We start from the raw sequence: 25,733 nt of genomic DNA on the forward strand, positions 1-25,733 counted from the left end.
TACATGCCAGAAACCTGTAGTGTTGTGGAAGAATCTGAGAAGTCCCAAGTCTGCTGAATAGCACTGAATCTCAGTGTAAATAAAATCTGGGTACAGACTTTGAATATCTAAAAATGCTATTTTGTGATGCAAAACTTGAGATGTTTAAAGGAAGAAAGTCTAATAAGTAAGCACCTTTTAAAAAATTAAATGTAGCATATGTGTATATTCCTTGTCTTTTTTTTTTTTTTTTCCAATCTATGGTTCTTTTTTTAATTTTGATTTTGGTTTTGATTTGAATTTGGAGATAGTATGGAACAAAGAAACATTGGGAAACAGAAATATTAATTTTACTTTATTGCATGAATAATAGATACAAGCTTTAATCATGATGCCAAACTAAGTAATTTGAAGTTATTTGTATTTAAAGTAATACAGTTTTAGATTGTGTGGGCAAATTAATATGTTAGTAAACTTTCAGCGAATATTTTGCATATTTGTGGAATTTTTCCGTGGTCTCAGGACCTTACTATGTGAAGGTTAGGTCTTAGCAGCAGCATAAAAGAGGCTTTCATTCAGATTTAGTTTGGAGAATCCTTGTCTAATACCTTGAATACATCTGATCTTTAACTCATTATCATTGGAAACCTATGAAATAGCCAACCTTTAATTCTCTAAATGGGTATTATCTTAATTACTTAGCCCATTTCCAGCAGACTTCCTGTTGGAATTCACCTTTTTCTGGGCTCTTTACCTGCCACCTGAGTGTATTATAAATCAAACGAAATATATGAGGTCAGTAAATCTAGTTGTTAGGAGACAGGCCACTTTTATTCCAAGATTAATGCCTTATTTTCTCCATACATCCACTAGTCAGCTATTTAAAAATGTTAAAAAGATGTTTTGATTACCTAAGATTCATGTTCATAATGAATACAGAATTAATTGTATAAAGTAAAAAAGGTAGAAGTCCTCTCAGTCCTATATGCCCCAACCCCTAGTCCTGTTCCATTCTTACAGGAATGTCAACAGTTTGGTCCAAACTCTTTCTGTACATGTATACATAGATTTCTGTTTCTATATAGACACATTTAGTCTTGTCTTATTAACATAACTGAGCTACATGCCATATATTTATTGTTCAGTCACTTTTTTCCTCTCTCTACCCCTCAGGTTAACTGTACCCTGGAGATTGTGTGTATCATTTTCAGTTATTTGGAGCACAGTCAAATGATCAAGGAGAAAGCATTTAGAAGCCTCCGAGCTGACAATAAAAATGTCAACCTTAGCATCCAAACTCATTTTATTTAGAGGGGAGCACCTTAGCACTTGGCTTACTTGTAGTTTAGATACGGTACGAACAGGTTTTCTGTGGTTTCCTGGCCTATAATAAATTATAAGCATGAAGGCAAAGCAGGTAGCAAGGAAAAACAACTGACAAAACTATAAAAAACAAGATCTCAAAAATCATTTACTTATTTGGAGCACTTACTGTAGTGACAGACGGTGATCACTAGTTTGTACCATAGGGACAAATAATTACTGGTCATCATTTTTCCTTCCTCTCATTGGTTTGTGATTATTTTCTGTGGAATTCATGTTTAATTACTGCTTTTTGATGTTAAAGTTTTCTGTTTCTCTTTATATTTGTATCACTCTAATTTTCAGCTGTGATCTGGTTAAGGAATTTAAAGAGCATATTTTTAAGGTTTAGAATACAAATTTGAGAAAAACTTCCTTTTTATTTTAATTAAATTTATTTTTTTTATTTCAGTAAGAAATTTTCTTATTTGGTTCATAATTCTGGACATCTGGAACATTTCTCTCTTTTTTCCTGTGTACATATTCAGATGTGTGGCCTGTTTCTACAGATAAATGCTATAAAGGACACAAACCTTTCTTTATCGACCAGCTGTTGTGGTATAGTTAGAGCAAGCTTAATAAAGAAAAGCTTATGGGTAGAATATCTTAAGGCTTTGCCTTCCACACATGAGAGGAAATTATGTGGTAACAGGATGAAGTTAATTTGGGCCTTCCTTTAAATGTCCTGAGGACACTTTTTGCCTTTATTAGTCAAGAAGTAAAGCAGTACATGTTCCCCAGTAATTACTTTATATAGTTATACAAAGCAGTAAATATTTTAACTGGTTATTGATAGAAAATTAGAAAGTAGCATCATTAAAATATTATTTAATTTGCCATTTACTTTTTAAATATGTGGTTTCCCTAACATCATACATAGAAGCATGAATGCCTATTGTATGTAGAATAGGTAATACACTTTCCTCCAGGAACGGACACATTTTATTTTTAAGAGATGTGGTTGTCATAATCCATTCTTTCCCTGGATAAATGTGAGTTCTCTCTTTTCTCATTTGGACATTTCTTGTAAAGATTCTCTCTCTTTTTAAACTAGAATTCATTTATATTACACTTACTGCCTTTACTCTTGTGCGCCAGATCTCTTTAGGTGTTTTTCTATTAAATATAACTTTAGAGGGCACCTGGGTGGCTCAGAGGGTTAAGCCTCTGCTTACAGCTCGGGTCATGATCTCAGGGTCCTGGGATTGAGCCCCCAATCGGGCCTCTGCTTGGTGGGGAGCCTGCTTCCAACTCTCTCTCTACCTGCCTCTCTGCCTACTGGTGATCTCTCTCTGTCAAATAAGTAAATAAAATCTTTAAAAAAAATACATATATATATATATGTATGTAATATATGTATATACCTTTAGAGCTATGGTTAATATCCTTTCTTACAAGGAAAGCACATATGTTTTAAAAATCTGTGTTTGGGTATTTGTTACATATCCAACATATGCCTGTGCTTTGGAGATTGCAGAGTGTGTGGGTTTATGATTATGGATGTTTATTTTTAACAGAGTTAAATATTGTCTATACTGCATTCCTTAATATTTTAAACAGTGTGGTCTTCTAGTTATATCTATAAAGGGAGAGGGATTTTGGTGGTTTGAACATAAGAAAAATATTCTGCATTTTAGAAGTAAGGGTATAAGCAGGAATTTTATTTAAGAATGCATTTAGGAAAGAAGTCCTTGGGACTGCAATATATAGTTTAGGGTTCTCAAAGTTTTTATGTAGAAAAGTGGACTAAAACATTTTCCATAGTTTTAGAGACCTTAAAGCCAAAAGGATTTTCTAACCAGAAAATACAGTTGATTTGAATTTTCTTTTTAACTTTATGTTTTACATTAAAAAAAAATATATTTTTTAAGTGAAGTGTAGTTGATACGCTGTTACATTAGTTTTAGGTGCGAGACATAATGATACAACACCCTGCACGTTAGGCTGTGCTCACCACAAGTATGATTCGGTTTTTTATGATAGTGTAAAGCATCTGTTCTGGGTTAGTTGCAGTTTTCAGACTCTTCCAATGCTGGGCAGATTTATACTGATTTTTAGCTTCTTTTTGTGTTCCCTTGAGAAAAGGCTTGATATCTATTACAAGTAAACACTTCATATGAACCACCATAATTCTGAGGGAAGAGTAGGGGTATTCTTGGCAAACTGGAGGAATTTGAGGATTATTCTTTAGTGGAAAATGCTCAATGAAATAATAGATTTAAGCTTTTTGGAGCATTAGAATGAACTGGAATATTGATATACAGGTTAATAAGATAATGAGGTGTTTGAGGGTCCCTGATCAGAATTCGTTAAATGAATCTTAATATCAGAGACTGTATTGTACCCAGAGCATTTGAGGTTACAAAGTTCAAAAAAGTTAAAAACTTAGGAATTTTCTCCATTTTTCTGAGGTGTTTTCCATGATTCTTACAAGGTGAAAATCTTTTAATTTTTTTTGGAAAGATTTTATTTATTTTTTCATGAGAAACAGAGAGGAAGGCAGAGGCAGGGGGAGAAGCAGACTCACGGGACTCAATTCCAGGACTCTGGCATCATGACCTGAGCGGAAGGCAGACGCTTAACCCATTAACTGAGCCACCCAGGCATCCACGTTTTGTTTTAATTTACTGGCTATTATTTCTACTTTGTCATGCTAGACAACTGTAACCATGTAGTTAGCGTGATGCCCAGAATTTAGTAGGTATTCAGCAAGATTTTTTGTTTTTTTTTTTTCTAATGAATGATCAGGTTGTCAATAATAGAAACTATCTTTTAGTAAATTAAGTGCTCAGTTTTGAGGTTCTCTTCTGGTTAATTGATGTGAATTCCACTATATCTTTTTAGATATATGTGAGGGGAAGAAGGAGCAGTGTAGTGCATGAACTACCTTTACCATTGTTTTCCTTCATTTCCTGGTTACCTCCAATAACTGTTCCTCCTTCCTGCTTTTCTTCTTTTTTTAATTTGCCTTTAGCTGAAAATGGTATTTAAGTTGGTGGCTTAGGTTACCTAAAGAGTTACTCGTTTTTCCTGGGTGTCTCTCAAGTATCCATGGGATATACATTGTAGTTAGCTTCTGTTGGTAAAATAAATAAATGAGTGAATGAATGAAAAATAGATATTGGCATAGGAAATGCAAAAATATCACTAGTGTAAACCCTAGAGAAGTGATACAGAGTTAAGCCCATTGAGCCATTATTGAATGGCTGTTACTGTCTGTTCATCACACTGATGGCCACAGTGTTCACATGTTTCCCCCTGGCTGCACAGACGGCTGAACCAATCAAGGGATTTCAGGAAGCTAAAAAAGCTGTTAAGTCATTCATCTACTACAGCTCTGGGTGTTGATTCAAGATTTTGGCTTCTTAAACTGGCCAAGTATGAGATTTACTATTAACTGTGTAAAGTAAAAGGGAAAAAAAAAATCTGCTCAGTTTCTTTCTGAACTTAGAACCCGGTTTTGCTTCTCTCTGAACCTTTACATTTTCTGAAACTTGAGAAAAACCATTTGCCTAGCACAGCTGTTAACTTCCTACAATTGAAATGCTTTCCATTCCCTTTTAAATAAGCCCTTCTGAAGCAGAATGTAGGTCACATGTATCATACAGACCAAAAAAGTCTGCTGAGCTGACTCTTGTCATTTGCCCTGGGGTCCGGAATCTTCACATTCCAGGCAGAGCTCCCGTTGTTCCGATTTAGCTGCACGTTGGGATTGGCTAGGCTGCCTACCCTTCTCTCCACCCCTTAACTGTCACTGGGAGAAAGCTCTTGAGCCTGGGATAAAATGTCAGCGCTGTCACCAGGCTCCTGAGTGCAGCTGGCATCATGGGTGTGCTCTAGAGCAACTTCTGTTTGCTCTGAGCCCCCTGCCCTGCCTCCCCTTTCACCATGTTTCCTCTGGCAAGATTTTAAGTACAGCAATTCAAGAAGATTTCTCCTCCTAAACTGCAGTATTCTGAAGTGTGTTGCCTCTTGATTGCTGGAAAAGAATCTTAACAATCATTTCAAAAATAACTTACGAACAAACTTACTAAAAAGTGATGAAAGGAGCATTGAAATTGATTAGCACTAATCTTTCACTGTGCCAAAGTGTGTGGTGTTTTTCAGAGGAAACCGTAAGAGATCTGTTGAGTGTGCCATGCCAGTGGGGAGAATTGAATGTCCCTCATCTCCCTCTTTCCCTAGGGACAGTAATCATGAGTGCCGAGTGTGTGGGGTCACAGAAGTGGGTCTTTCTGCATATGCAAAGCACATTTCTAGCCAGTTGCACAAAGATAATGTGGATGCCCAGGAAAGAGAAGATGATGGAAAGGGAGAAGAAGAGGAAGAAGATTATTTTGACAAGGAACTCATTCAGTTAATAAAACAAAGGAAAGAACAAAGTCGGTAAGTAATGATTTTGATTTTTAAAAAGGCTGTCAGAAATAGGATATAATAGAGAATACATTTTCCATCTCTATACTTTTCAGCCTGTAGCTTTCAGACTTACCTTCATTGCAAAGGGTAGCTTGAGGTTGCTGTTTTATGCATAAAAGGTCAGTGGATTCCTTCCTTGAACTATTGTACTGTCTGTTTTTAAAAAAACAAATTCAGGGGAAAAAAAAAACTCAGTATTGCCTCTCTATAAAAATTAGCTTTTTGTTGGTTCCAATTTTTTTTTTGGACACCAGTGAGCTATTTTATTTGGTATCCAAAATTTCTAGTGGAGATGTATTAGTGTAGTATTTCTTATTACATTCATTAGGTAAAAATGTTTTGCCTAATATGAATTAACATGGTGCTTCTACCAAATTTGATTTATCCTTTATAATTTAGTGCTTCAGGAAATATTTATTGAATAAATTTGTATTTTAGGTATTTTACAGTGTCAAGATCAGGGTAAGTTTTCCAGCTTGTACTGTATAATTTGATACCTACATCTATAATTCAGGTATTAGGCTTTTGTCTTTTTGCATTACTGAGTTGTGATCTAAAGAGTTTAATTAACGAAGCAGAAATTTTCAGATTTCTTTTTCTTTTCAGTGAAGGAGAGAGCTGGTTAAGTGGTTGGGTAATTTTTTTAAGTCTTAGAATATAATAAGAAACATTATGAATTCTAAAATCAAATTTTGTTTTTTTAATTTTAAAGATTCTTTTTGAATACTAGTTTTATTTGGTATATACTTCATTTTTAGTTAGAGGTTTAGCATAAAAAGTAGTTTTTCACTATATATGCTGCAGTGTTTTTGAATAACTGTTTTGAATAAGGAGACATTCTTAGTCTCACAATGTCATAACAGCATGGTTCTTAAACCCCTTCAGTTGCTTTAGTCCTTCAAATGACATTGTTACTCCTTTCAGTATAGCTGTAGTTTAACTCTTATTTTAAGGCTGTTGTAAGTCTCTAAGGGACTAACATTTATTTTTTCCTTACACACTTGTGCCATTATTAGCTTATCTGTTTAGATGACTAAAATTAAGTCAGAAGGTAAAAGAGCTTCTCAGTAAATTAGACATTTATATCATAGTAAATATTCTTTGAATATTCTGATATCCTTCTTTGGTGATTTATATATGGTCATCTACTTATTTCTGTAGGAAGTTTTTTTTTTTTTTCTTTTTTCCTTCCTGAGGTTTTTGGTGTAGATTGCTTTTTCTGGGCTATGGATTTGGCTGCATGCTGTTGTTCCCCTGATCTAGCTAATTCAGGGTCATCTAGGAATTCTACTTTGTGACAGATTTATTGCCCGATTCTCTCATTTCTGGATCCCATAAGTGCAGCCAAATCAGCCATCCAGTCTCCTTGGATGTCAAAAGTTGTATACTGCTTAGAAACAAAAGAGAAAAATGATTTGGTCAATGGTGCTACAAAAATCCTGCACGTGTCTGTAATAACTCTTGTTACTTAGGGAGTTAGGGTCTCCTGTCTAGAAATGGCTGTGATTCATAATGTCAGTAGATGTTTGAACTTTGAGGTGAATTAACATTTAGTTCCATCTTGTGAAAAAGGAAGAAATTTCAAATTTCCAAAATCTTAGAGACACTAGAAGCTTTTAGAACCAGTTCAAGTTAGTACTGTATTTAAGTCCAATTAAGAGGAGGGAGCCTAACAGCAAAAACTTAGTTTAGGGATTTCCAGTCTCTCTGAGCCGCAGCGGAGAAGCATGAGATGCTACAGTCAGACTGCCCAGGTCCATGTCTCCACCGTGCTGCTGCCTGGCTGTCTTACTCTGAGTAAGCTACTCAGCCTCTCCAGTGCTCGGTTTCCTCATCCAAAAGGAATGAGGAAATAAGAATAAGAAGAATGGCTTCAGGGCCGTGAAAACTCAGTGAGATTCTCTATATGAAGTGCTTCAGAGGCCTGACAGTTGGTCGGTCCTCAGTACGTTTTAGCTGCTATTACTCTGTGCTTCGAGCTCTCACCGCACGCTAAGCCCTATATCAGGCGCACCACAGGCAGTCTGTAGAGGAAAGTGGTTTTACATCTATTCCTGTGATGGTGACTTAGAATTACCCACGTGTCTGTGGACTCCATGGCTAACACGAATAGTTGAAACAGCTGCAGCTTTATAAAGCCCTCCAGCTCACTGAGCTCCTTATAGCACTGATTGCGGGCGCTGCTTATTCGGTGTGTGCTATTTTACTCCTGTTTGTGATCTCACTTTCTCAGCTAGGCTGTAAGCCTTTCAGGAATGGGAACTATACATGAGAGTTCTCTTCTGCTCCAAACAGTCATTGGATGTGTGCCTGGTAAAGTGTTTGTTAATGAAGGTGATGATGCAAAGTGAGATCTTAGCATTTAAAATAGGTTAAGAAACTGGGTTTTTGAGAAAGAGCCTACAACTGCAAAAATCCACAGTATTAAGAGCAGCTGAACTTAAATTGTATTAACTCTGATAACTAGCCAAAGCCACACATATAATTGTGCTTCTTTTCAGAAAGGGGCATAATGTAAAAACAGTAATTGGATGACAGGGACAAAAGTCCCAGAAGCTGCTAAGAAAAATAGGAGCAGGAAAAGGTGGATAGTATAAATGTGTTAGATTTTTAACATTTCTGAGGTGATAGCAAAAACAAGAAACGTTTAATGTCTAAATCAATAGTGAAAAAAAAGTTGAGCTGTATTAAAGATAGGAAAGCAACCACTGTTAGAAATAAAAATAGACTCTATTATATATTCTAAGTAACTGAGGAGATAGGTAGTAGGGAAGTTTGATGTGCTCTGCCTCTAAAGGAAGCGTGATCATTTCTTTACATTGCTAATGGAAAACTGTTTCTCTTCCAGACAAGATGAACCTTCTAATAGCAGTGAAGAAATAAACTCTGACGACAGGCGACCCCAATGGAGACGAGAAGACCGAATCCCTTACCAAGACAGAGAGAGCTACAGTCAGCCAGCATGGCACCATCGTGGACCTCCTCAGCGAGACTGGAAGTGGGAGAAAGATGGCTTTAATAATAGTAGGAAAAACAACTTTCCACATTCTTTGAGGAATAATGGTGGACCAAGAGGCTGCTCCGGGTGGCATAAGGGTGTTGCAGGAGCCTCCTCAGCTTGGTTTCACAACCATAGTAATTCTGGAGGTGGTTGGCATCCAAATAGCGGAACGGTAGATTGGAGTCATAATGGTACAGGAAGGAATTCCGGTTGGCATTCTGAAGGAACAGGTGGCTTTTCCAGTTGGCATATGAATAGCAGCAACGGAAACTGGAAATCCAGTGTACGTAGTACAAATAGTTGGAATTACAGTGGCCCCGGAGACAAATTTCCAGCAGGCAGAAACAGAAATCCTAACTGTCAGATGGAAGACCTCGCTATGCTATGGAACAAGAAATCTAAGTCCAACAAATACAGTCAAGAGAGATATAGTTGGCAGCGGCAAGAAAGTGACAAAGTTGGTACGGCTGCTGCATATAGAGGTCCTTCAGAAGGATTTACAAGTGATAAGTTTCCTTCAGAAGGCTTACTCAACTTCAATTTTGAGCAGCTGGAAAGCAAAACTTCTAAACAAACAGATCCCATAGCTTCCAAAATGGGTGGGAAGAATGGCAGTATAGGGAGGGACAAGCTCCATCGCTGGACTCCTTACCCTTCTCAGAAGACTCTGGAATTACAATCAGGAATGAAGGAAGTCCCTGGTAACAAGGCAGAAGTGATAGAGAAGCCTTTCTTTGACTTCAGCTTCACAACCACAGGAACACCAGAGCCCCAGACTGACGAAACAAAGAATTCCCCAGTGCTGAAAACACAAAAAGATACACAGAGTGGATCCCTTACTCACAAGGCCCCTTCTGACTGCGCTGCTTCTTACGAGGTGGTGAGGGATTTCCCCATTACAGAAAAGCACGAACAAGAGCCTCACTTAAGTAAGATGCCATCATTAAAATCCGCACTCCTTCCAATTCCAGTCACCAAGTCAGTTCCTCAGAAGCCAGATTTAAAGAATCCCTCAAAAAACACCAAAACAAATTCTTTTTTTCCTGGAGAACACTCCAATCCCTCGAACAAACCCACTGTGGAAGACAGTCCTGGGTCTTACATAACCAAACTGCGAAGTTCATGTCCTCATGTCTTAAAAGGGAATAAAGGTACGTTCGGCACTCGGAGGGAACCTGACGAAAATTTCAGTGACACGTTACAGAAAGCCGAAGAGGCGCTACAGTGTCATGAGTCATTGCAAAACCCACTTCTTGGCACTTCTAAAAGGACCAGGAACTTTGCAAAAGCAAGTAGGAATGTTGAAGAGTCTGAAAAAGGATCTTTGAAGATAGAGTTTCAAGTACACACGCTTGAAGATGAAAGTGATGGGGAGCTCTCTGACACGGAAAAGCATGGATCAAAAATTGGAACCTTGGTCTCTGCCACTACAGAAATGTTATCCTGCAGCACTCACATCACTGATGAGAAAGAGGGGGATGACACAAACGTGAAAACATGCAAAAAACTCTCCACCAATGCATGTACAGCTCATCCGAAAGAACCTGAGTTGCAAATGGCCTCTGCAGCCAGTCCACCCTCTGGCTTACTGCTAGACCTGAAGACGTCTCTAGAAGATGCACAGGTGGATGACCCCATTAAATCTCATGTATCTTACGAAACAGAAGGTTTTGAGAGCACTAGCTTGGATGCAGAGCTCCAGAAAAATGATCTAGGTCAGTCCTCAGGCCCTCTTCTGCCTGAACTCAGTAAGCTTGGCTTTCCTGCCTCTCTCCAGAGAGATCTAACCCGGCACATTAGTTTGAAGAGCAAAACTGGAGCACACCTGCCCGAGCCAAATCTCAATAGCGCTCGCCGCATTCGCAACATCAGTGGTCATCGAAAGGGTGAGACGGAGAAGGAATCTGGGCTCAAGCCCACCCTTCGACAGATTCTCAATGCATCTCGGAGAAATGTCAACTGGGAACAGGTCATCCAGCAAGTAACCAAGAAGAAGCAAGAGCTTGGCAAAGGCTTGCCCAGGTGTGTACCTCTTTTTAGTATCCTGTTTCTCTTTTAAACTCACCCTTTGACCCTGGTCAAGGGAATTCTACTTACTAATTAAATGTTTGTAAGAAATACATGTTGTACATGCCTGGTTGGAGTATCAAAGAGCAACTGCTACTCTGTAACAATAGCAATAGAGTGTTTCCTGCCAGGGAGTTCAGGTCGCAAAAAGCACGTTAGCCTCTAAGAAATGAGATGGGGATGTACAAAAACTGATCAGAAATCCATCACTTTAGCTACAGGGGCCAGAGAGTGACAGCATGAGAGGGTGTATTTGTGGATCCATATCTACCTCTCTCTCTCTTTTTTTCTTTTTTTAAAGATTTTATTTATTTGACAGATCACAAGTAGGCAGAGAGGCAGGCAGAGAAAGAGGGGGAAACAGGCTCTCCGTGGCAGAGAGCCCGATGCGGGGCTCAATCCCAGGATCCTGGGATCATGACCTGAGCCGAAGGCAGAGGCTTTAACCCACTGAGCCACTCAGGTGCCCCTCTACCTCTCACTCTTAATGAGCGGTGTTTTTAAGTGTCACTATCTTGTTACCTATAAACAGTTACCCTTCTGTATATACTCTGGGCGTTGTATTTGTGATCACAAAATACTTGCTCTTAAGTACTTGTGTGGTATTCTGGCTGTTCCTCTTAGGTGGAGGAGCTAGACTTTTCTGAACAGTAAAGCAGCATTCAACATAGGGTTGCTGTGTGAAAATCGGCCCACTGTGTTATAATTATACAGCCCTTCAGGCTTCAATTTTTATCCCTGTTGAAATAGCATATTTATTGTGCACCCTTTTCCATCACTCGAATATTGAGATTTTAAAGTTCTTGTTTTTAGCCTCGTGCCTGGCACTCGTGAATGCTCAATAAATATTTTTGTTTGTTTGGCTTGGACTTATGGGCTGTTTAAAAATTTTTTGCTGTTGGTTCAGAAAAACTCCAAACTAATAAAACTCCGAATTTTTACTTCCTCAAATGTATTCTCATAACTGGGCACAAATCTCCAATTTAGTACTGGTTACATGGTAGTACTTATGGATGGTTATTTACTTTGTGTCTGGAACATTTACTAGACTGTGAGCTTCTTGAAGGCAGAAATCATCTTATGTATATTTGTAATCTCATTAAGTGGTGCCCCCTCTCCCCTAACCATGTGTGATTTGTGGGGCTTTTTCTTTGTTTTTTTTTTTCTGAAGGTTTGGCATAGAAATGGTGCCCTTAGTTCAAAATGAACAAGAGGTCTTGGATTTGGATGGGGAGCCTGATCTGTCCAATCTAGAAGGATTCCAGTGGGAAGGCATTTCCATTTCTTCATCTCCTGGCCTGGCCAGGAAGCGAAGCCTCTCTGAGAGCAGCGTGATCATGGACAGAGCTCCTTCTGTATATAGCTTCTTCAGTGAGGAAGGTACAGGTAAAGAAAATGAGCCCCAGCAGATTTTTTCACCTAGTAACTCATTGAGGGCTTCCCAGAGTCAGACAACAAACATGGGCCTTAAGCAGGAAGTGACACCTGTGGCTGCCTCGCTCAGAACAGGTGAAAGGGCTGACAATGTCGCGAGTCCTAGGCGACATAGTGCGCAGTTGTCTTCTGACCGGATGATACCTTTGATGCACTTGGCCAAAGACCTGAACAGCCAGGAGAGTTCTACGCCATCTTCAGAGAACCAGAATACCCAGGAGAGTAATGGAGAAGGAAACTCGTTATCATCAAATACATCCTCAGCCCTCGGAATCTCCAGTTTGGCAGACGCAGCCACAGACAGTAGCTGTACCTCTGGGGCCGAACAGAATGACGGCCAGAGTGTGCGGAAGAAGCGAAGAGCCACTGGCGTGAGTATGATTGCCCATGCTGGTTGTAGGGCATTTCATGGGGTGACTTGGCTGTTATAGGAAAGATTTAACTGTTTAATTTTCTCTGGGTAGCTGGGCTCCCTCTGCTTCCTACTCTGACATAGGTTTGTGAGGCTCCTACTTTCATGTTCTTACCCTGTTTGTGTCTTTCACTGAGTAATTCTACTAAGTGAGATGTCATCAAATATGAATGTACAGTACTAGGAAAATATGAAGTCATCTCTAAAACTAGTCTCCAAACCAGTGATTCTTTGTATCACCTGACTAAGGAGTAAGCCACGTCTTCAGCTGTAACTCTGTTTTCACTATGCATTCTGAACTGCTGCTCAAGAAAGGCACTCTAGTGTTGCATTTGTAGGCCGTGAATGCTTGTTAGACCCAGGACTGTCGGGCTCAACGCTAAGGTAGTTTTCATACTACTAGAGTGTGTCCATGTGAACAGAGTCTTAGAAATATTTTTAGGCTCTGTTACTCAGTGTTTTGTACCTTACATACCCAGCTTGGCCCTTTCAGAAGCCATTCCTTAACTGACACCACTTCTCTTCTGTCGTCTCTGTCGCTAATACGGCCTAACCCTTTCTGAAAAGAACCCTTTCTGAAAAGAAGAAAGTTATTGGTAGTGATATAGTCTGGAATGTGACCCTGGAAGAAAATGGGCTATGTCCTTTATTTTTTATTTATTTTTATTTTTAAATTTTATTTGTATTTTTTCACCTTCCATTTTTTATGTTTGCATTTTTTTCCATTTTTTAAATTTAAATTCAGTTAATTAATGTGTAATGTATTCTTGGTTTCAGAAGTAGAGGTCAGTGATTCATTGGTCTTACATAATACCCCGTGCTCATTACATCACTGCCCTCCTTAATTAAGGGGCTGAGGTAGTAAAGCACAGTAGTTAAGGGCTTGGCTTGTAGACCTGGGCTCAAATCCCACTTTGCTTTGCTCCTTTGAGTTGAACACTGTAGTGATATTGTTGAATGAAAGTTTGTACTGTAACGAAGCTCATATCTAGGGGCTTGTCATGTAGACTGTGTAGCTTTTTGTTGTAAAGATTCTGTTGCGAAGATTTCCTAGTAAAGTAGGAACTGCCACAGTGAAATGAGGTATATGTATTATTGGCTTTGTCCATACTTCTAACTATACCATGTTTTACCAATGTGAAATGCTTTGTCTTAGCCCCAGTGCTTCACCACCTCTAGGATGCTAGGAAAGTGCTTGACCTCAGGTTCTGTTCTGGGGTTTATTTGTTTGCTTTTATTTATTTATTTATTTTTATTTATTTGACAGAGAGAGATCACAAGTAGGCAGAGAGGCAGGCAGAGAGAGAGAGAGAGAGAGGAGGAAGCAGGCTCTCTGCTCAGTGGGGAGCCTGCTTCTCCCTCTCTCTGCCTGCATCTCTGTCTGCTTGTGATCTCTCTCTGTGTCAAATAAATAACTAAAATCTTAAAAAAAAAAAAAAAAGATTAAAAAAGATTCTAATTGATTTAAAGGAGGGAGGGAGGGGGAGAAAGCTCAAGCTTACGCACAAGCAGCAGGGACAGAAGGAGAGGGAGAGAGAATGCCTGGGCAGGCTCTATGCTCAGCACAGAGCCTGATGCAGGACTCAGTCTCACAACACCGAGATCATGACCTGAGCTGAAACTTGGAGTTGGACGCCTAACCAACTGTGCCACCCAGGTACCTGTTTTATTTAGTTTTTAAATCATGTACATTCAGCTAATATTTGAGTTCAGACCTTGTGCATGAGATTCCTAGTGTCCTGTTAGAGATGGTAGCAATAATGAAGAATATTGTATAATGGTCTTAGAATTGATTGTTTTTTTCCCTTCCTGGATAATGGCCTGTACACATTTAATATTACTCAGTTTTCTTTCTCTTCTCAGGATGGATCTTCTCCCGAACTCCCAAGTCTTGAAAGAAAAAACAAAAGAAGGAAAATCAAAGGAAAGAAAGGTATAGTGTGAAAGATTCTGACAGAAATTGTTCTTATAGCAATTCAGCCTTTTTACACCTTGACACAGAGTATAGCTTGTGGTTATCAAACACTTATCCCCCATTTATTATTATTTTTTGACATTTTTGTTGTCCTGCTTAAGGGCATAGAAAAGTTTGATTTTCTACCATATTTAGTTACAGCTATAGGAGAAATATTTGATGCCACATAGACCCATAAGCTAATTGAGTTCAGTATAAAGTCAGAAAGTCTCATTGGTCTTTTTCAGTGATGGTGAGGAATAGGCCATTTAGTAAAGATATTGTCTTCTCTTGGTAGTTTATAGCCATTTCTCTCAATTTCCATTTCTGAGATATATTTGTTGCTTCTCTTACTTGAATTGAGGGAAGTTGTTAGAGTCGCTTTCTCATGATAGACTTCTATGATACTTGCTTTTCCTAACTCTGAACCCTTTCTGGTGTAAGGGCTAGTGTGGAAAGTAATTAGATGAACCTTGGGTGGTTGGATGTGATGGATAAGGTAGGATTCGAGCATAACCCCAATTTCTGGCTGAGACATCTTTGGGGATGTTGGTATCATTTGTAAAGCTAGGAAAGTCCATGAGAGGAACAAGTTGAGGGTAGAGGAAGATGACAAGTTCCCTTTTGAATTCTTTGAGTGAAAGGATCTTAGAGACACCTCAGTAAAGATATCAAGGTAATAGTTGGGTATGTGGATCTGGAGTTTAGGGTAGAGGTCTTGATTTTCTGAATGGGAAGAAGACAAACATTAAGATGACAAATACATACACGTGGTAGGACAGTTTACTTAAAGTAATTTAAATGTACTCTTTTGAAGCTATATTTTCTTCAGGACATTTTCTCTAATAAAGTGAACTATTTTATGTTAGCTAAGAGACGAGAAAGAGAGTGGAAGCCATTCACATCTGGAGTGTAACCTAAGCAAAAACCATAGTGAAGAGGGTGGTAGATAAAGGAAAAATGGGAAATGAAAGGTACAACAGTTGCTTTGCCTGGGGCAAAGATTTCACTTGGGAGGGAAGTGGCGGAAGATGGTGATAAGGTGAACCTATGAGTTACCTCCATCTTACCAATTCTCACTTTTGGGTTGGCTCTGACATCAGTCTTGACTATGTGACATGTGAGATTGGATGAGTCTCCAGTGACCTATTGGAGAGAAAATAAAAGTTTCTCCTAGAGAATTGCTGTAGTTCTACCTTCTGAGGAGCTGTCTTAACTAAGAAGAAATCTCCAGTATTAAACTGAGCCTTATGGTTTCTCTTGGCAGAACGTTCTCAGGTTGACCAGCTGCTGAATATTTCTTTAAGGGAGGAAGAACTGAGCAGATCACTGCAGTGCATGGATAACAACCTTCTGCAAGCCCGGGCAGCCCTGCAGTCGGCATATGTTGAAGTTCAGAGGCTTCTGATGCTCAAGCAGCAGGTAACAGCTGATGGAACATTTAATGAGAACAGATCATCTCTAAAGTTGGATTTCAAAATGCTTAACCAGTTACTTTATTTTTAGATAACTATGGAGATGAGTGCACTGAGGACCCATAGAATACAGATTCTGCAGGGATTACAAGGTATTTGGAGAGCATCTGATGGATTGGATCCTCTGTAGCTTATTTCTTCATTGTCTATACAGCGGTATTGAAGTAGTCATGGAAAGGTCATATGTTTTCTCTCCTGTCTCCTTGCTTTTGGGGTAATTGTATACCCCAAAAATGCTTAGCAGTGGGGGCAGTATGTCGCAGAAAGATCCTTGGATTAGGAATCAAAAGACCTGGGTTCAGATCTTGGCTCTTCTATTAGTAACTATATAACTTTGGGTAAGTCACTTAAAATTTAAAAATGGAATACTAATGTCTGTTCTGCCTGTGTCCTTGTTGGTCGTATAGATTTTATGACAACGTATTTCAAAGAATTATCAGGGACTTCAGAATTCTCTTGTAATGTTTAGAAATACAAATTGGCTCTGAAATGAGTGATTTTTCAGAAAACATTTTTGCATTTGTATGTATGTATGTTTCCTGTTCTAGAAACATATGAACCTTCTGAGCGCCCAGACCAGGTTCCTTATAGCCTTCCACGAGAGCAAAGGAACAGTAGATCTCAGACATCTGCTGATGCCACACTGCTGCCTACTCCCTTTTTCCCAGTTTTTCTGGAGCCTCCATCTTCCCACATGTCTCCGTCGTCCACCGGAGTCCCTCTCCAAGTAACCACATCTCCTCCTTTCCAAGCCCATGGCAGTGTTCCTGCTCCAGACTCCTCAATTCAGATTAAACAAGAACCCATGTCTCCTGAACATGACGAGGGTGTGAATGCTGTGTCACAAGACTCTGCTGGCAATGTGTCCAAGGAATTACCACAAGCTAATAGTATGTAAGCTTTTCTGTGGGTTAAGGGCAACCCGGAAGTGGGTCTAGGGCAGTTTTAGGTCAGTGATGTAGTCATATTTGCCCCATTAAAACGGAAGTTGCTAGAATTAATTTTTCTTGATTTCCTTCATTTAGGGAGGATTGCCTATTTATTTTTGAGAGAGAGAGAGAGAGTGCGCTTGTGGTGGGGGAGACGTAGAGGGAGAGAGAGAATCTTTTTTTTTTTTTTTAAGATTTTATTTATTTATTTGACAGAGAGATCACAAGATCACAAGTAGGCAGAAAGGCAGGCAGAGAGAGAGGGACGAAGCAGGCTCCCTGCTGAGCAGAGAGCCCCATGCGGGGCTTGATCCCAGGACTCTGAGACCATGACCTGAGCCGAAGGCAGAAGCTTTAACCCACTGAACCACCCAGGTGCCCCAAGGAGAGAGAAAGAGAATCTTAAACAGGCTCCATGTCCAGTGCAGAGTCTGACTTGGGGGTTGAGCTCATAACTGTGAGATCAGTACCTGAGCTGAAATCAAGAGTCTGTCACTCAACTGACTGAGCCACCAGGTGTTTCTACGATGATTATTTAAACATCAGTAATTTTTCCTCAATATCTCTTAATCTGGGATTACTAAACTTACTTTGCATTAGCACCTAAAAAGTTCCATAATGAGGATTGGTGCAGAATTATTTTTTTCGTGAGATGAATGGAGTTGAAGTTATTCAGTCAACTTCCTAGATAAGCTATATCCTCTGAATTTCTTGGCACTTATCTTTACCATTTAAAGGCAAGGCAGGTTTAATATAAGCCTGAGAGAAAGGTGCTCATGATGAAAGGCAGAGGACACTGGAGTTGGAATCATGAACAGGAACTTGAGTGGTTTTGAGAAATAGCCAGTTTTTACTCTTTTCATAAACTACACCTGCCTGGTCACCATTTGAGAACAACTTCTAAGCTATTCTTAACGTTACCTGAAGTTTGTGTAATTGTAATGGTGCTATATTGACAGTTCAAAAATAAACTGGCACTGTGTGATCTGAATGGAAAAAGTCTGAAGAATTACCCTAGATTTTCCTACCTGTTATAACACTAATCTAGGTATCTATCTTGAATGTACATTATCTTTCATCTGAAATTTTGTTGCCGTTGTGTGAGTAGTATTCAATATGTTTTTTAAAAATTGGCAAAGAAGTATTATAGTGACTTTTTAAGCCAAGATTTTTTAAAATGTCTTTTATTAGATTTCTTCCTCTGCAAAATAATTTAAGTTCACTGTAAAAAAGTTTGAAGACTGGGCACCTGGGTGTCTCAGATGGTTAAGCATCTGCCTTCAGCTTAGGTCATGGTCCCAGGTCCTAGGATTGAGTCCCGCATTGGGCTCCCTGTTCCAGAGGAAGCCTGTTTCTCCCTCTACCTCTCTCTCTTTCTTTGTCTCTCATGAATAAATAAATATATTCTTAAAAAAAAACAAAAGATGTAAGAATAAAAATTAGGTGTTATTTTGTTATATATTTTTTCAGTCCTAAATTATAAATGTTTGTGTGTTTATCCATAGACTTTATACAAAAGGAAAATCATAGTCTGTTATAACCTTCTTTCTACTTGATTTCTCATGATCATTTTCCTGTGTCATAAAAATAATTCATCTGAAATACTTTATGTCTGTGATTATTTCATCAGTTTAAATTCCTCCACATGAAATAACTAAGTCAAAGAAAATAGACATTTTTAAGTCAGCGGACTTTTTAATTACTGTTATGTAGCCACACTGGCTGATGTACTGGTAAAATAGCATCGTGAAAACATCTGAGAAATTAAGCCTAGCCGGGTAGATATTTAAATGTCTACCAAGAATAAAACGTGATGTTAAATATGTGAACGTGTCAAACAAGAAAGAAAAGAGATTGGTAGAAACAGTCTGTGCTCATAAAGAGTTGTTTTTTTTTTTTTGTTCCATGAAGAGTTTTTATGTGGTATAAGACATGCATGTTAATTGTGAGATCAGTGCAGGGCCAAGTGTAGTAAGTGCTATCATAGAAGTTTCTGTAGGTTATGGGAAGCTGAGAGGTGAGATAACTGCTTTAACAATTGTAGCTTTGTTCACATATCACTGAAAGGTCATTATTTGGTAGAGATTCAATCGTTGATAAATAATGGCAGTTTATAATGATAAACAGCAGACACAAAAGAAGATGCAATAATTTTTTTTCCTTCTCAATTCAGGCGAGAACAGTGACAGTTGTTCAGTCTATCCAGTCATCACTGCAACATTGTCCTTGTCAGAGGTCACAGAAAGTTTCCATGAGCCCAGCCAAGAACTGAAGTTTTCCACGGAGCAAGGAAATACCAGGAACAGAGGAAATGCGCCCTCTCCCCAACCAACTGATCTTCCAGGCATTAATAAAGAAGATGAAGAGCCAGTCAAAGGCAACAGCGGGTCTGAGGCCTGTACCAGTTCTTTTCCAAGATTGTCGTTTGTTTCTGAAACCCCTGTAGAGAGGGAGCCCCACTCTCCAGCTGACCAGCCTGAGCAACAGGCAGAGTCTACCTTGACATCGGCTGAAACTCGGGGAAACAAGAAAAAGAAGAAACTTAGGAAGAAGAAAACACTTCGGGCTGCTCATGTTCCTGAGAACAGTGACACTGAGCAGGATGTATTTACTGCTAAACCTGTAAGAAAAGTAAAGACTGGAAAGTCAACTAAAGGGGGGAAGGTGACAACCTCCACCTGGGAAGATAGCAGAACTGGCCCAGAACAAGAGAGTGTCAGGGATGAACCAGATAGTGACTCGTCTCTGGAAGTCCTAGAGATTCCTAACCCTCAGTTGGAAGTGGTGGCCATTGATTCTTCTGAATCTGGAGAAGAGAAACCAGACAGCCCATCTAAAAAGGATATTTGGAACTCCACAGAGCAAAACTCCTTAGAAACGTCTCGTTCTGGCTGTGATGAAGTTAGCTCTACCAGTGAGATTGGCACTCGTTATAAAGATGGTATCCCTGTAAGGTGAGGATGTTGTGCTGGTCCAGTCAGAACAGCTTTTACCCTTATTCGTTTCTTAAAAGATAGAACTTTTGATTATGAATTACTGTTTAAATGAATTAGATGAAAAGGAAATCAATAGAGATTCTGGGTATGGAAGAATCAAACCTTGCCAGTGGAGATTTTCTGCTTTCTCATTTGTGTTGTAAATATTTACTGTACTTACATTTCCTTTCATATAGAAATTTCAGGTGAAAAAACTGATCGTTTCTATCACTGCTGTGTTGCCCATTTTATGTCAGGAAAATTTAAGTTTTACGGCCTCCTATTCACAGGTGCTAAAAAGATGTTTGCTGTTATTTTGTAGTGTGGCAGAAACTCAGACCGTGATCTCCTCCATAAAAGGCTCAAAGAACTCTTCAGGTATTGGTTATTCAGCTTCATTTAAATTAGCCACAGAAAAAGAGGCTTGTAGATATTAGAGCCAGGGTTTCAGTAAGCCTATAGAGTGGGGTTGGGGGGATGATTGTCAGCAAGAGGATTGCTTTGACCAGCAATTATGGTATCTGTAAATCCTAAATCCGCCCTTTGTAGTTTCTTATTCCCATCTGTTGTATCTGTTCAGCTAATGACTATTAAGGTTTCATTGCCTCCCTGGGGTTTTTGCTTTGAGAAGAAACTGCATAAAGAATAATGCCTTGGGGCACCTGGGTGGCTCAGTGGGTTAAGCCTCTGCCTTCCGCTCAGGTCGTGACCTCAGGGTCCTGGGATCAGCCCCACATCGGGCTCTCTGCTCGGCAGGGAGCCTGCTTCCTCCTCTCTCTCTGCCTGCCTCTCTGCCTACTTGTGATCTCTGTCTGTCAAATAAATAAAATCTTAAAAAAAAAAAAAGAAGAAGAAGAAGAATGCCTTATTCAACAGAACAACTTGGCAGCAGAAGAGAGGATATGGAGAGAAATTTGGTACTTTCCAGGTTCACTCAAAAAATAAGTATCTATCTTTTCTCCTATGTGAGAGCCCTTCTCTGCCTTCTCTTGTTATAAAGTCTTCATAATGAAGATCATTAATGAAAAATGTGTTTTGCTAGGGGAACTAAGTTTTAAGGAGAATCCAGGGACCACTAAAACCTGTAATGGTTTTGATTTTTTAGTATCTTTTCAGACAAAAGCAGGCACGTCTCTGAAACATACTCTTGTTTTCCAGAAATATCTTCCGAGCCAGGAGATGATGATGAGCCCACAGAAGGGAACTTTGAGGGGCACCAAGCCGCAGTGAATGCAATTCAGATATTTGGGAACTTACTGTATACCTGTTCAGCAGATAAAACTGTCCGAGCTTATAATCTGGTGGTGAGTTGATAAATCAATTGGAATGTTTTTGCAGGACTCCAGGGCACACTCTCCTAGACAGTAGGGGAATCCATTTTCTGTCCAAAGATGAGGTGAGTTTTAGACTAGCTGTAGATGAGGTTGATGCCATGGCTTAGCAGGGTCACTGGGGACTTAGCTTCTTCCTGTCTGTCCATTCTGCTTTCTCTGGTGTCACCTCTTTCTAAAGCTAGTTCTCCTCCTGCTCACAGACAGATTTCAGAAGGCCCTGGGGTTTCTTTTTCCTCTCATCGCTGTAAAAATGGGTCCTATGCTTGACCATGAACAGCTGATTGGCCAGCAGTAGGGCTTGGCCATTCAGGTTCTGGTCCTGGTGTTGCCAATGAGGTCCTTCATGTCGCTGCTACATAATAGGTTAGAATGAGTATCAGGGAAATACTAGAGGAGGCATTTTTCCTCACAGTTGATTAATTGTGCCAAGTTATTAAGGAGAGCAACAGTGTTCTTGTACCCAACACTTAGTGTAATCTGATGCTCGTTTTTCTCAGTTTTCATAGAATGAACTTTTCATAGAATGAGTTTTTAATTTGGTATGTGTCAAACTAATTTTTCTTATCAAAGGTGATAGCCAAGAAGCTTTAGGAATACTTCATTGTCTGAACAGACACCATGAAAGTATTTGAAATTGCTGAAGTCTTGAAAGTCAAAAGGTTAGATAATGGACCATGAAATGTGTTCGCTCTAGGCAACAGGTGTCTAGGTTCCATTAAGCTAGTGATGGGAAGGGGCAACAGGGGCGACAGAAGGAAGGAAGCAGTGGTACCAGGAAATAGGATTGTAACATTTGGGGGATTGGCTCTAATTCTAAATTGCAAGATCAATGTATGTATGCACATTCTAAGTAAGTCTCCATCTTTGCACAAAGGTAACATTTAGGATGCTCCCCTGTGAAACCATCCCTGGACCACTGCAGCCTGTGATGGCACGGGACAAATCTCTGAATGTTGTGGAACTTTCTAGTGTTCCAAGATTCATTATTTACTGATGAAATGCAGGAACTTATTTGGGAAATCAGCTGCAGTTTGGATTTGTCAGATCTTTGGTCCTAAGTTGGAGAACTTTGCCCCAGGCATTCATTAAAATTCTGATCTCTCTTACAGCAGATCGCTCTAAGTATTTTTGGAATGGCTCAGATAACATAGAGTTGCAGGTACTGCAACTGTTTACTGGGCATTTAGTAAACAGGTATTTACGGAGCACCCTTCGTATACCAGGCACTAACCGAGGCACTAAGGATACAGCAGCAAACTGTGTGTTCTGGCATTTTTGCTGTTGTGTAGAAAACGTGTTCTCTAACGCTTATGTATCCACAAGTAATGATCTGATACGTGCTTGACTTTAGAGTCGGAAGTGCATTGGTGTCTTTGAGGGGCACGTCTCCAAAGTGAACTGCCTCCTGGTTACCCAGATCTCCGGGAAGAATGCTGCTCTTTACACTGGTTCCAGTGACCATACCATTCGCTGCTATAATGTCAAGGTGAGTGAGTCCAGAGAAATCAGAAATGATCATATTAAGCTGCTTTGGCTGTTATTTACTAGGCAGAGTGCAGACAGATGGTTGATTCTGCCCACTTTCTTATGCTTTGAGCCAATTTTGGCACAGACATACCTCAAAGATACTGCAGGTTGGGTTCCAGACCACTGCAGTGAGGTGTGAACATCATAATAAAATGAGTCAAAGGAATTTTTTGGTTTCCCGGTGAACATAAAAGTTACGTTGATGCTATATTCTGTGAGGTGTGCAGTGGCATTTTATCTGGAAAGACAGTGTATGTACCTTAATTAAGAAATACTTTTTTCTCTCCTCCGCAGAGAGGGGAAAAGAAGGAAAAATAATAAAGAAGAAAAAGAATACTTTATTGCTAAACAAATGTTAGCCATCATCTGCATTTTCAGTGACCTGTAGTCTTTTTGCTGGTGGGAGGTTCTGCCTCAGTGTTGGTGGCCCCTGACAGATGTGGGGGTGGTTGCAGCAATTTCTTAAAATAAGACCACAGTTGGGATGCCTGGGTGGCTCAGTTGGTTAAGCAGCTGCCTTTGGCTCAGGTCATGATCCCAACATCCTGGGATCGAGTCCCGCATCGGGCTCCTTGCTCAGCGGGGAGCCTGCTTCTCCCTCTGCCTCTGCCTGCCATTCTGTCTGCCTGTGCTCGCTCTCTCCCCCTCTCTCTCTCTGATAAATAAATAAAATCTTTAAAAAAAAAATAAATAAGACCACAGTGAAGTTTGCCTCCATAATCAACTCTTCCTTTCATGAACCACTTCTCTATTGCTTGTAGTGCTGTTTGATAGCGTTTAGCCCCCAGGAGAACTTCTTTCAAAATTGGAGTCCATCCTCTCAAACCCTGCCGCTGCTTTATCAACTGAGTTTACAGAATGTTGTTATTAATCTTGTTGTACCTTTCTGTTAGAGTTTGTGGGTGACTAGATGCTTGTCAGCAACCACTCATATCTCAAAAGGACTCTTCTTTTTTTACTACATTATATATCTGATTGCGCTATAAAAACTATGAAAAGATCTCACGTGAGTTAACCAGAGGCAACCTGAATTTTAACATTTGGGCATATTTACTGGCTTTTTCCTTTTTTTCACAGGTTTTTTTTTTTTTTAAGATTTTATTTATTTATTTGACAGAGAGAGATCACAAGTAGGCAGAGACGCAGGCAGAGAGAGAGAGGAGGAAGCAGGCTCCCTGCTGAGCAGAGAGCCCGATGCGGGACTCAATCCCAGGACCCTGAGATCATGACCTGAGCCGAAGGCTGCGGCTTAACCCACTGAGCCACCCAGGCGCACTTATTTCACAGTTTTGTACATGGCATTTATATTTGTAATTTTATGGGAGAAAATTGAGTAATTTCGGAGACTGACTCTTTATAAAAGAAGGTTGGGAAAAGAGGTCAAAAGCTTTGACAGCCTATAGCTTTTTTTTCTTTTTTATTTTAACTTTACTTTCTCAGTATTCCAAGATTCATTATTTATGCATCACCGGCCTATAGCTTTTATCACCGTACCCACAGCTTGTCCATCCTTCGAACCATCATGACTTTAACATGTTTCCAGTCCTGTCTAAAAGCTATACTTGGGCCTTTCATTGGTTAGTGTCATTCAGTAACAAATCTTGAGTGCTCACTGTCTTACTAGCAACAGGGCCAGATTACCTAAGTAACTAGAATTGCTAGTATAACCCAGATCGGGAAATTCATGGAAATCATTTCTTGAAAGTGTGATCAAACAGTACTCATTTAACCTGGATATGCATTAGAATTAGTAAAGAACAATTTTTAAAAAGATTTTATTTATTTATTTGACAGACAGAGATCACAAGTAGGTAGAGAGGCAGGCAGAGAGGGAGAAGCAGACTCTCTGCTGAGCAGAGAGCCCAGTGTGGGGCTCAATCCCAGGACCCTGAGACCACAACCCGAGCCAAAGGCAGAGGCTTAACCCCCTGAGCCACCCAGGCACCCCAAGAAACTTTTTTTTAAATGCACATTCCAGAGCCTACTGAATTAGAATCTCATGGATTGAGGAAGAAGCTTGGGGTTCTATATATTTTTAAAGCTGCTCAGCTAATTATGGATCAGCCATCCTGGCACTGGTTTGAAGGAGGCGTGTGGGAACTATTGAAGTAGACAATGAATTACAGGCAAGCACATACATGATTAATAAAAGTGTCAAATATACAACTTTAATCTTTATTTTCCTTTTTAGATGTCAAAGGTAGCTTTACTTTTGGCTACTTCATTTAAAAGTTTAAGGCCCAGTTCTTTTTTTTTTTTTCTTAATTTTATTTATTTTTTTGACAGACAGAGATCACAAGTAGGCAGAGAGGCAGGCAGAGAGTGGAGGAAGAGACTCCCTGCTGAGCAGAGAGCCCAGTGTGGGGCTTGATCCCAGCACCCTGGGATCATGACCTGAGCTAAAGGCAAAGGCTTAACCCACTGAGCCACCCAGGTGCCCCTAAGGCCTAGTTTTTAGCGCCCTTTGAAGAATTTCTACATTCCAAATTAGGAGCACGAGTGACATTATTAGAGTCAATATTTGTTTATAGCTTGAGGGTCTTTGGCCAAGTCCAAGATAGTCTTCTACAAGATAGAGGGTACTACATTTTCTTCCTCACAAAAATCGTTTCACACTCTGCTGTAAGGATTGCTTTCACATATTATTTGCTGTTAACCTCTGCTGATTAGGTGTTGTCTACTTTTGTCAGACTCGAGAGTGTGTGGAACACTTACAGCTGGAAGACCGGGTTCTCTGCCTCCACAGTCGATGGCGAATCCTCTATGCAGGACTGGCAAATGGCACTGTGGTCACCTTCAACATCAAGGTCAGTGTCTGGCGGGAGAACACTAGAAAGTAGTGTGTGTGTGGAAAGAAGGAGAAGGCAG

General features: G+C 39.7%; 1 protein-coding gene across 2 annotated transcripts in view; it reads left to right on the forward strand.

Annotated features, from left to right (window-relative positions):
• ZNF106 (zinc finger protein 106) overlaps nucleotides 1–25,733 on the forward strand; it is a 69,092-nt gene that overhangs the window by 30,155 nt on the left and 13,204 nt on the right. For both annotated transcript variants that reach the window (XM_082735453.1, XM_082735454.1), the window contains 12 exons: nucleotides 5,527–5,727; nucleotides 8,606–10,780; nucleotides 11,997–12,630; nucleotides 14,535–14,604; nucleotides 15,893–16,047; nucleotides 16,132–16,192; nucleotides 16,649–16,990; nucleotides 19,203–19,983; nucleotides 20,327–20,382; nucleotides 21,163–21,308; nucleotides 22,690–22,824; nucleotides 25,556–25,672. In XM_082735453.1, the coding sequence (XP_082591579.1) occupies nucleotides 5,527–5,727; nucleotides 8,606–10,780; nucleotides 11,997–12,630; nucleotides 14,535–14,604; nucleotides 15,893–16,047; nucleotides 16,132–16,192; nucleotides 16,649–16,990; nucleotides 19,203–19,983; nucleotides 20,327–20,382; nucleotides 21,163–21,308; nucleotides 22,690–22,824; nucleotides 25,556–25,672 (4,873 nt within the window). The remainder of the gene's footprint in view (nucleotides 1–5,526; nucleotides 5,728–8,605; nucleotides 10,781–11,996; nucleotides 12,631–14,534; nucleotides 14,605–15,892; nucleotides 16,048–16,131; nucleotides 16,193–16,648; nucleotides 16,991–19,202; nucleotides 19,984–20,326; nucleotides 20,383–21,162; nucleotides 21,309–22,689; nucleotides 22,825–25,555; nucleotides 25,673–25,733) is intronic.

This window comes from Mustela nivalis, assembly GCF_964662115.1.
Source record: "Mustela nivalis genome assembly, chromosome: 6".
NCBI lineage: Eukaryota > Metazoa > Chordata > Mammalia > Carnivora > Mustelidae > Mustela > Mustela nivalis.